This window comes from Megascapheus bottae, chromosome 16 (genome assembly GCF_031878675.1).
Source record: "Megascapheus bottae isolate mThoBot1 chromosome 16, mThoBot2.hap1, whole genome shotgun sequence".
NCBI classification, from domain to species: domain Eukaryota; kingdom Metazoa; phylum Chordata; class Mammalia; order Rodentia; family Geomyidae; genus Megascapheus; species Megascapheus bottae.
Genome location: NC_143524.1, coordinates 301,041 through 311,292, shown reverse-complemented (window position 1 = coordinate 311,292; position 10,252 = coordinate 301,041). Strand labels below are relative to the sequence as shown.

Sequence of the window (10,252 nt, the reverse complement as noted above, 5' to 3'; positions counted from 1 at the left end):
GTCCCAGTCGAGGTGGGGGTCTCCCCTAAGTTGGCCCAGCTGAAGACACCCGGGAGGGGCACAGGGACGTCTGGGAGGACCTGAAATGCCCAGATTGAGGTGTCCCCGAAGATTACCTGGAGACCTCCACCTATGAAAAAAGCCAAAGGGTCTTTATTGTAGGGCAAGCTGGAGGCTGGACTCACTCCAGCACATCCCAAGTGGTGGGGCCAGCTGGGAGTGAGTCCCAAAGGGCCTGGGGTAGGAGGTTTAGGGGAGGTTCCATTACAGTGTACCCTCGGGGGGTCTTGATTGGTCCCCTGTTTTATGCCCACATCCTTTGCATTCCTGTGGTTGTTGCTAGGGGACCTAATATTATGGGATGGTAGAGGACTTTTAGGAAACTGCAACTCATTGGTGGGAAAGCAAAACGCAGGCCTAGCTCTGCAAATTTACAGCCTGTCATGGCTCCTATTTCATCCTGGTCCCTCATTCCCACCCACCCCCCCAGCTTTTTTTTATTCGTGTGTGTGACTAGAGAGACAACCATGGCTCTCATGCTTCCATCTCCATCTGTAGGGGCTGATACTGAGGTTTTAGGACCATAATTTGAACGGGGTTTATCTGTTCTTTGATAAAGGTCACTAGGCAAGGTGTGAAGCTAAGTAGCATTAGCAAAATTATTAGAGGGCCTATTAAGGTGAAATTAGGGCTAACCAAGGGGAGGCATTAAACAAAGATTCAAACCAATTTTCCCGCTGTTCTTGATCTCTCTTATGTTGGATCAGTCCTTCTTGAACTTTGGCAAGTGACTCTTTAACTATCCCCGAGTGATCCACATAGAAGCAACACCACTCTTCTCCCAGGGCCACACATAAGCCTCCCTGTTGTAGAAATAAAGGGGCTAGTCCTCACTTATTCTGAAGAACTACCTTGGCTAGTGAAGTAATGTTGATGCTAAAGCACTAAAGGGGATACTCTGGTTCCTGCTTCTGCTAGCCCAAGTCCCAATAAGGTAGTGAGCCTAATAGCAGTTACAATTTCTTCTTGCCTCACCCCAAGAGCAGGTGGTTGCCAGGATCTTTCCATATGGGTATAGAGGTCCTCTCCTGTATGATATAATAATCTTGGGATTAGCTGCATCAGTACACAAAAGTTGCTTGTTTGGTTAAGTACCAAGTCATGTATGCAGGGGGCCGACCCAATGGAACAAGCCCACCATCCATCTAGGGGAGGTGTCCAATAGTATGCTTTAGGGTTGTCAACTGGAATTGTCTGGCTACACAGATGCTGATGGGATGGTGGGGGAACACCTCTGCACAGGCCCTGTTCAGGTGTAGATGGTAATGTTATCCTGGCAGTCCACTGTCACTTACCTTTGAGTAGTTTCCCATCATGACAATACCTTCATAATAAGGGGACTTAGTGTCAGCATAGCCAACATGATTTGGTCATGTCTGGCTTTGTAGTATCGAGAACATGGTAGGACCTGACCGTTAACTCCCATAAAGGATCAGTCGTTCCTGCTATAGTAACAGGTGGCTGTATAGTCACAAAGGATGCAAAGGAAGCAGTGGGGGCACTTTCTGGCTGTGTTGGCAGAGGGGGGAGTTCGACCAGTGGGTGGTGTGTTTTGGTTGGCAGCAACACCTTGTTAGGTCCTATACCTTGGTATTGAACGGGTTTTGCCAAGAGGTGTACTATAAACACTGCCTTTGGGAGGGTATAGCTAGCGCCCCCAATTTCATACACAATCACTCCCCAACTTAACCCTCCTGTCCATCTTGTGTCCTTCTTCCCTTTTTTCCGTAAATCCGGGGTCACAGGATTACAGTTACCAAACCATCTGCCGTCTTCCAACTTTAGCTCCTGACATCTGGGCTTTGAAGCACATCTCAAGGTGATTAAATCTCCAACGAGGGGAGGGGCGGTGGAGTCCACCACACTTCTCCAGTTGAAGTGCAAGCCCAGGAGGCACAGTAATAGTCCTGTGGTCCTCCACACTGCTGTCGGTGAGCCCAATCAGTTGTATGTCCGGGGCAGACAGGCAGAATCTCTTATTGCCCTCCTGGATCAGGCACATTTCATTAAGAATTGCAGATCAAGGTTAGCTCAGAAACGCATACATTGAGGGGGGAGATGGTGCTGTTGCTAGTATTTCCTGAGAGTTTAAATTTAAATTTATAATTTGCCAAGTAAGATTCTGAGGCTGATGCGGGATAGTAGCATCAGCACAGAGCAGGAGATAAAACAAGAGAGGGAGCATCTCTCTAGTTTACGCGTGCGAGGCCCGCTCGTCGGGGAAGTGGCGCGCCGGCCGGGCGTGGGCATTCCGTCAACCTTGACTGCTGTGAGGGTGGTCAAGACGGTCCTGTAGGTCCCTTCCAGGTCCGGCCGCAAGCGGCGTGGTCTCGACGCGCCTGTGGACCCAGACGTCGAGGGAGGAAGGGTTCCCGATCACCACCGATTCACGAAGCAGTGCAGTGCGCGAGGTGGCTCGGCAAACCTCATCTCCCACGGGGCTGGCGGGCGTCCGCGCCCGGCCCCAGGGCCGTGCAGCCACGGCTCGGCCCGCGCGCACCACGTCCCTTCCCGTTCTCCCCAGTGACCCACACTGGCCCTGGGCGACCTCCGGGGGCGGCCTCAAGCCCGGCAGGGTCCGGCGTGCTGACCGTCCTCGAGGCTCGGCGCCGGACTGTCCTCCAGCCCCGGGGACCTACGAGGCGCCCGGGCTCCGTGAGGTTCGCGCGCGACGGCCGGGCGGCCTCCCCCCGGGGGCTGCACGGGGCCTCGCGCCCGCCGCCCTCGGCCGTCCCCCGGAAGTCCCGCCCGGCCGCGGCTCCTGACGGACGGGTGGCTCCGCTAATCGGAGCGCGGGGGTGGGGCCATCCCGGGGCCAATGGCCGGCCGCGCTGAGCTGACGGACGGGCGCGAGGCGGGGCGAGCGCGGGCCCGGCTGAGTGCCCGCGGCCCGCGCCTGGCGCCCGCAGCCCTAGCCGCACCCGCCGCGGACGGAGCCCATGCGCGGGCCCAGTCGGCGCCCGCCCGCGCCACCGCCCCGCCCCGGCCCCGGCCCCGGCCTCCGGGGCAGTCGCGCCAGCGAACGGTGAGTGCGGGCGTGTGCGGGGCGCGGGCGAGCGCGGCGCGCGGGCCGCTCCGGGCCGGGCCGGGGCGTGCCGGGCGTCCGGGGCCCTCGGCGGCCGCGCGCTGGGCGAGGCGCCGCCCGGGCCTCTGGGGACGCCGAGCCCCCGCCGTCCCCGGCCGGGCCTTCGCGCCGCGGCCGCCCTGCGCTCCTGCGGGTCGTTCCCCGCGGTCACCTGCTTCCCGGCGCCTCCGGCCCTTCCTCGCCGACCCTGGCGGGCGGGGGCCCGGGCCCCGTGGAGCCGTGCGGCGGGCGGGGCCGTCTGTCGGCCGGCTCCGGCCTGCCCGGGCACGCCGAGGCCGCCGTGGTCGGACCTGTTCCGGCGGGGGGCGGCCTCGCCCTCGGGCGCCTCCCGAGGCAGCTTCTGCCTACCCAGCGACTTCTAATTTGGGTGCGTGGTTGGGAGCTCCCAGCTGTCAGCCTGGTTTGGGGGCGCTCCGGGCTCCTCGCGGGGCCCTTGAGTGCTGCTGGGGGATGTGGGAGTCGGCTTTCCACTGGCGAAGGTGCCACAGGTGAGTGGCGGGGCAGCCGTCCCGCCTGGTCCCCCTGCTAAACGCTGGGGCCCCCCCGTCTTGCAGGAAGGCGCCCCCTGTGTCTTAGCGCCCTCTCGGGTTCAGGGCCTGGCTGAATGTGGTCCTCCTTGGCAGGTGGGGCCGCAGCCCCCCAAGTGCTGGGAGTGGCCGGTCCTTGAAGAGCAATGACGGAGTATAAGCTTGTGGTGGTGGGTGCCGGAGGCGTGGGGAAAAGTGCCCTGACCATCCAGCTGATCCAGAACCACTTTGTGGACGAGTATGACCCCACTATAGAGGTGAGAGGTGAGCCCAGATGGTCTGGCTTGGTCCCCAGCAGTGGCCACAGTCAGGCGCTCAGAACAGGCCCTGGGCAACTTGAGTGTCTGCATAGCCAAGATGGGGCCGGCTCTGGTCCCCACCCTGCAGGTGGCAGAGCTGGGGCTCCTGTGTCATACGGTGGTATGAGAGGCCCAAGGGTGGGGCTGGCCTGCAGACCTTCATCGGAGGACTGGTAGGGGTTCCTGAGCCACGTCCTTCTGCAGGACTCCTACCGGAAGCAGGTGGTCATCGACGGGGAGACGTGCCTGCTGGACATTCTGGACACAGCAGGCCAGGAGGAGTACAGCGCCATGCGGGACCAGTACATGCGCACCGGGGAGGGCTTCCTCTGTGTGTTCGCCATCAACAACACCAAGTCTTTTGAAGACATCCATCAGTACAGGTGAGCCCAGGCACCTGTGGCACCGTGGAGCAGGGAGGCTCTGTGGCCTTGCTGCAGGTCCTGGCTTCAGCCATGCCTGCAGCCCACCCGCCTTACACCTTCTTCTCTGTCAGGGAGCAGATCAAGCGGGTGAAAGATTCCGACGACGTGCCAATGGTGCTGGTGGGGAACAAGTGTGACCTGGCCGCGCGCACGGTGGAGTCTCGGCAGGCCCAGGACCTTGCCCGAAGCTATGGCATCCCCTACATTGAGACATCCGCCAAGACCCGGCAGGTGAGCAGGCTCCAACCTCGCAGCTCGCCAGGGACTGGCCCCGCCCCGCCCCGCCCCGCCCCACCCCACCCTAGTCAGGGAGTTGTGCTCATTGCCCCTCTCCCTCAACACAGGGCAGCCGCTCTGGCTCTGGCTCCAGCTCCAGGACCCTCTGGGGACCCCCCCCTCCCCGGGACCCATGTGAGCCAGCAGCCCCCATGTTGTAAGTCTCCCTGGACGGCAGGGCAGTGAGGGAGGTAAGGGTCCGGGCCTGGGCTCATGCCCTTCAGTCCTGGGCTGGCACAGTTCCAGGAAAGGTGGGGGGTCCAGGGCGAGAGCTTCCCTGAGCCAGGCTGGAGCGGTAACCCTGAGGCCCAGTCCCTTTGTCCCCAGTGTCCTGCGGGTATCCATTAGTCCTGAACCCTTAAGCCCAGCCCAAATCAAGGTTCCTGGAGGGTCCTGGCCTACTCTGGCCTTTAGGGGCTGTTCACTAGTGAGTTCCTCAAGGAAGGTTGCCCTTTGGCTTCCCGATGAGCACAGCCTGATTCTCCAGTTGTGTGTGGGAGAGGTGGGGGTCTAAGGAAGGAGCAGTTTGCTGTCTAGGATCCTTTAGGCTGTTGGCTGAGTTCAAGGCAGGGAGTGCCCCACCCTGGGAGAGGTCCCCGCGTCTTCTCCCCTGGTGAACTTGTCTCTGATTCAGCCCTCTGTTCCTAGGGTGTGGAAGATGCCTTCTATACGCTTGTGCGTGAGATTCGGCAGCATAAGCTGAGGAAGCTAAACCCACCTGACGAGAGCGGCCCAGGCTGCATGAGCTGCAAGTGTGTGCTTTCTTGACGCCAGGTGAGGCGGGGCCAGGCAAGTGCCCAGGCAGTGGCCCTGGCTGACTAGATGAGCCTCCATGTCTACTCTGGTGTCTCCCTGCCGGTGGTCAGTGGCATCCTTTGTGCCCACCCAGTCTCAGGTTTAGGACATGGAGGTGCTGGATGTGGGGAGGAGGTGCAGACGGAAGGAAGGAAGAAGGAGGGAAGGAAGCAAGCAAGCAAGCAAGCGCCACTGGAGCCCGGCCAGCCCAGGGATGGGGGACAGAGGTGACCAAGACCCTCGCATGGATGCTTTGCACAGACTGTCATGAACTGTTCAAATGCCACAGGCACCCCAGCCCTGACTCCCCTTCCAGCCCTCTTTGGGCCTCTGTTGGGTGCAGGTTGAATCAGTAAATTATTTGACGGTCTTGACTGGTGTCTGGATGGGTACAGTGTGTGGCCTGTGGCCTCCCCAGTTGCTGGTCTTGCCGCAGTCTTGGGTAGGGCAGGCTGGAGAGGCAGGAGCCACACCAGCCTCCTTGCCTCCACCACCAGCGCCCGATTTGCCCTAGCTGTTTGCTGAGTGCAGCCAGCCTTGGATATGCAAGACCCGGCAGATGGTAATGGAAAGCAAGTGTTTTGTTCTTTAACGCAGGGGTCCTTGAGCTAGGGAGTTTCTTCAGTTCTAGGAGGGAGGCTTTCTCAGGGAACTCTGGGTACAGACTGGGGCCCTGCCCCCTGTCTGGGAGCTTCCTAGTTCTAAATGGAGTGTATTTCTCACATTTTGGGCTTCCTGAAATGCAGTCCCAAGGATAGTAGAGCAAGGACGCCAGTGGGCCCAGGGTCTTTCAGTCCTGGGACAGAGAGCTGGGATTGTTAGACTCTGGAAACAGGGCCCTAATGCCGTCTCTGTGGTCTCAGACCTGTGCCCATCCAAATGCAGGAGGGAGGGCAAGGGGGGGTCATGGTGCTTGAACTCTGGCCTGGGTGCTGTCCCTGAGCTCTTCAGCTCAAGGCTACCGCCCTACCCTCAAGCCACAGCCCCACTTCCCATTTTCTAGTGATTAATTGGTGATAAGGGTCTCTTGGCATTGTATTGCCGGGGCTGACTTTGAACTGCGATCCTCAGATCTCAGCCTCCTGAGTAGCTAGGATTACAGGCAGTTATTCTTAAACCAGCTATTCTTAAATTGCTAGTGTGGGCTGGAGCGTCATGAACCGGACCAGGCAGCTGAATAGTCTCCAAGAGTGCTCTTCCCACTTGGGCTGTTCTGGGACTGGCATGGCCACAGGGACTTCTGTGCTGGGTCCTCATCTTGGCTGCTGGAGTTCCACAGTCATTGTGGTGCCCTCCGCTCCCGGGTTGAAGTCTGGGACTGGTGCCGTGGGAGGATGCTCAGTCCCACAGACATGAAGACTCAAGGCTTGCTGCTGGGTTGTTGGACATGCAGACACCACCCTTGGCCTCTTCTGGAGTGGCCAGGCATCCAGCCTCTCTGTGTGCATGGGTGTGGGGCTTCAGCTTGGCAGTGCTACCCTGGCTTCTTCGGGGCCATGCTGGTTGCTCCATGCCAAGTGGGTGTGATAGAAGGGTTGCCATGTGGGGCTGTCTTTGGTGCCATCACTGGGATTGAGTGGGCCAGGTAGGCCCTGTGCTGTGATCCTGGGCTGTGCAGGCAGATGATGACTCAGCTGCTGCTGCTGGAAACAGTGGTGCTGGAACCATGGATGTGGGGCTGGGCACACCCTGCTTGGAAGCTGACCTAGCTAGAACCACTTGGGAGCTCAGCCGCGGAGGCCTGAAGGCACCTCCAGTGTGTGACCCCCCAGGTCCAGCCCTGGGGCAGCGTTCTGCAGAGAACCCCACGAGCTACCCAGGAGCAACGTCGGGAGGCTCTCAGGGTACAGAGGTGGGTATGGGGTTGGTGCCTTGGATAGCTCCAGTGTCCATGCCCTGCTCATTCCCAAGACCCAGATGGGATTGCCGCTTGCGTCCTTCTGTGTCCACCCTTGGGGATCACTTAGCATAGGAGGCCATAGCCTGAGGTAAGCCTGGTCAAGAAAGTGCCTTCAACTCCTGCTTTTATCTGTTCAGTGTCTGTGGCAATTGCCAGTCCCTGCCCACCTCACCACACCCAGCCGGGCCTCTCTGAGGCCCCTCAGTTGGCCATGTGGTTGAGCGCTGGTCTGCCCCAGCTCCCTGGGTGTCCTTATCTGTCTGCTTTGCACCCCACAGCCTGTGGGTACTGAGGCCATGTTCATGTCCTCATGCTCCAGGATGTGGGTGACTGTCCTTGAGCTTCAGGGTGGCCTGGAGGGGATCTGCAGGGCAGCAGACCCAGGAGGGTCCTCCTGTCTGTCCAGGCGGGTAGCCAGGGTCCTGAGCATGGTCTGGGGGCGAGGCTCCTAGGGGCTGTATCAGACAGCCCTCACAGCTGCTCGTGGGGTGAGCCAACCCCAGGGGTCACTGCTCCTGGAAGAACGGGTCACAGGAGGAGCCAGGTCCTTCTGGGGCAGTTAGGATCCTGGGTTGAGGGGGCCCTGGCCCGGGGTCTTCCTACCCATTCTTACCCAGAGGTGCGAGTAGCAGAGGGCCCACTGTCCTGACAGAGGGCAGAGGTTCTGGGGCTCCTTTTCCCCATTCCAGAGCTTTCTGCAGATCCCGCCCCTGGGGGCAGCGCATAGGCCTCAGGAAAGGCCTCTCAGCCTTCCTGTCCCTGTCCCCTCAGGCCTGGGGCCATGGGAGGAGGGGAGTCCCTTTGCTTACCATGGGCTTCTTCAGATTTGGGGGGCTTTCCCTTAGCTTCTGTCAGGATGGGCATGGGCCCACAGGATGGCTAGAGACCCCTGTGTGGAGTCCTGAGAAGCCTCCACCGTCCCAGCTGACAGGCTGCTTCCAAGAGGTGGAATGGAGCGCCTTGAGGACTGGCAGGAGCCCAAGAGCCAGAAACTCCTCCTGCCACCAAGACCCTGCCATGCCCACTGGGGGAGAGGGAAGCCTGCGGCTCCAGAAGGATAGGGGGTGGGAGGAGCCAGTTTGGGGCCTGTGCAGCGGGTGAGGGAATGATGTAGAGAGTGGTTCTCTCCTGGGCTCTGAGTCGGGTAAGGGGTCATGGAGGAGGAGAAGCTGGCATCTGGGCGCTGGCTGTGGGTTATTAGGAAGTCTTGGGCCATTTGTGAGTTGGAGGGACCACAGGAAGCATCAGAGGCCAGGGTGGCTGGTGGTCTGCCCGGCAGTCACACAGCCAGGCCGAAACCCCACCGTGGGCACCCCCCGGGAAGAGTGGTTTCCCAGGGAGGGTAGAGCAGGGCGTGGCCACCCTGGGCTGACCGCTCCGTCTTCCACTTTACCATGTGGGCTGCGTCCTGGGGAACTTCCCACCTTCACCGTCCAGGCAGTAACGTGGCACCTGCAGGATCCAGACTGGTGACCAATAGCATCAGGGGCTTCACTGGCCACCACACCTTTCTGCTGAGATGAGTGTCCTGAGGCTGCCCAGCTGGCGGGGTTCTAGGTTGGCCTCGGGAAGGTGTCAGCTCCAGTTAGAACAAGAGGACCCATGTCCCTTTCTAGATGGTAGGCTGTAGCTCCGTGTTAGACTCCCACAGCCCCAGTCAGCTCCACGTCTTGTGGTACGTCCTGGTGGTCATGAATACTGAACACGAAAGAAGCCCCAGGGGCTGGAGTGTGGCCTCGTGGTAGTGGGCTCACTTAGCATGCACGAAACTCCAGCTTCAATTCCTCGGTACCGCATACACAGAAAAAGCCAAAAGTGGCCCTGTGGCTCAAGCGGCAGAGTGCCAGCCTTGAGTACAAAGTGTCCAAGGACAGTGCCCAGGCCCTGAGTTCAAGCCCCAGGACTTGCAAAAAAAAAAAACAAACCAAAAAAAACAAACCAAAAGCCCCAATGAGGCTGTGGACCAGTGGTTCACGTCTGTAATCCTAGCCACTCAAGAAGCTGAGATCTCAGGAGTGCCTATAAGACTCTTATCTTCAATTAACCACCAAATGTCAAAAAGCAGAGCTGTGGCTCACGTAGTAGAGCATTAGTCTTGAGCAAAAAATCTCAGGGATAGCACCCAAGTCCCTAGTTCAAACCCCAGGACCAGAAAGAAAAAGAAAAGGCAGCAGTAGCACCGGCAAGCCAGCCATACCAATGGGACCTCCACACCCTCAGCGGGAGTGGAGGGGTGGAGGGCTGACAACTGGGCTTTGTCCAAGCCTGACGGCTTTGACAACTTTTGGCAGTAAATCCAGGCAGGGTTTGATTGTGGATTATGTGACGATCCCCTCAGGGCACCTCAGTTTGTACTACACTTCTCTTGAGAGATAAAATGCAATTATCTCAAGTGTCTGGTTGATGAGTTGTGTGTGTGTGCACATGCGTGCACACGTGTGTGCCAGTCCTGAGTCTTGACTTTAGATGCTGGAGTCTCTGAGCTTATTTGCTTAAGGGTAGTGCTCTACAACTTGAGGCACAGCTTCATTTTTGGCCTTTTGGTAGATAACTGGAGATAAGAATCATACAGATTTTCCTTTCCAGGCTGGCTTTGAACTGTGATCCTTGGATCTCAGCATCTGAGTAGCTAGGATTACAGGTGAGACACTGGTACCTGGTGTGTGTATGTGTATATATGTGTGTGTCCTGGGGCTGGGGCTTGAACTCAGTGCCTGGGTACTGTCCCTGAGCTTTTTGTGTTCAGGGCTACTGCTCTACCACTTGAGCTACAGCTCCACTTCTGGCTATCTGATGTTCAGGTGGAGATGAGGGTAACATCCATTCTGCCTGGGATGACTTTGAACAATAATCTTCAGATCTCAGCCTCTTGAATAGCTAGAATT

At 58.7% G+C, this 10,252-nt stretch overlaps 1 protein-coding gene across 5 annotated transcripts; it reads left to right on the top strand.

Moving 5' to 3' along the window:
* The first annotated feature begins 2,926 nt into the window (after positions 1 to 2,926).
* Positions 2,927 to 5,841, top strand: Hras (HRas proto-oncogene, GTPase). 5 transcript variants are annotated; one of them, XR_016537995.1, is made up of 7 exons: positions 2,927 to 3,085; positions 3,769 to 3,929; positions 4,176 to 4,354; positions 4,468 to 4,627; positions 4,741 to 4,829; positions 5,321 to 5,446; positions 5,562 to 5,841. XR_016537995.1 is itself a non-coding variant. In XM_090347079.1 (6 exons), exons 2-6 carry the CDS (start codon positions 3,819 to 3,821, stop codon positions 5,373 to 5,375), a joined length of 594 nt encoding a protein of 197 aa, XP_090203205.1. In that variant the 5' UTR covers positions 2,927 to 3,085; positions 3,769 to 3,818; the 3' UTR covers positions 5,376 to 5,841. The 5 variants fall into 5 exon arrangements, 2 of the variants coding, with proteins under 2 accessions (XP_090203205.1, XP_090203206.1); XR_016537997.1 differs by lacking the exon at positions 2,927 to 3,085 and adding an exon at positions 3,442 to 3,512; XR_016537996.1 differs by lacking the exon at positions 2,927 to 3,085 and adding an exon at positions 3,610 to 3,633.
* The last annotated feature ends 4,411 nt before the right edge of the window (positions 5,842 to 10,252 follow it).

Bases quoted from the DNA above. Each gene is read 5' to 3' on its own strand.
- Hras (XM_090347079.1), top strand. From the start codon at position 3,819: ATGACGGAGTATAAGCTTGTGGTGGTGGGTGCCGGAGGCGTGGGGAAA. The intron at 3,930-4,175 runs GTGAGAGGTGAG...GTCCTTCTGCAG, and splicing joins AGTATGACCCCACTATAGAG to GACTCCTACCGGAAGCAGGT. The intron at 4,830-5,320 runs GTAAGTCTCCCT...CTCTGTTCCTAG, and splicing joins GAGCCAGCAGCCCCCATGTT to GGTGTGGAAGATGCCTTCTA.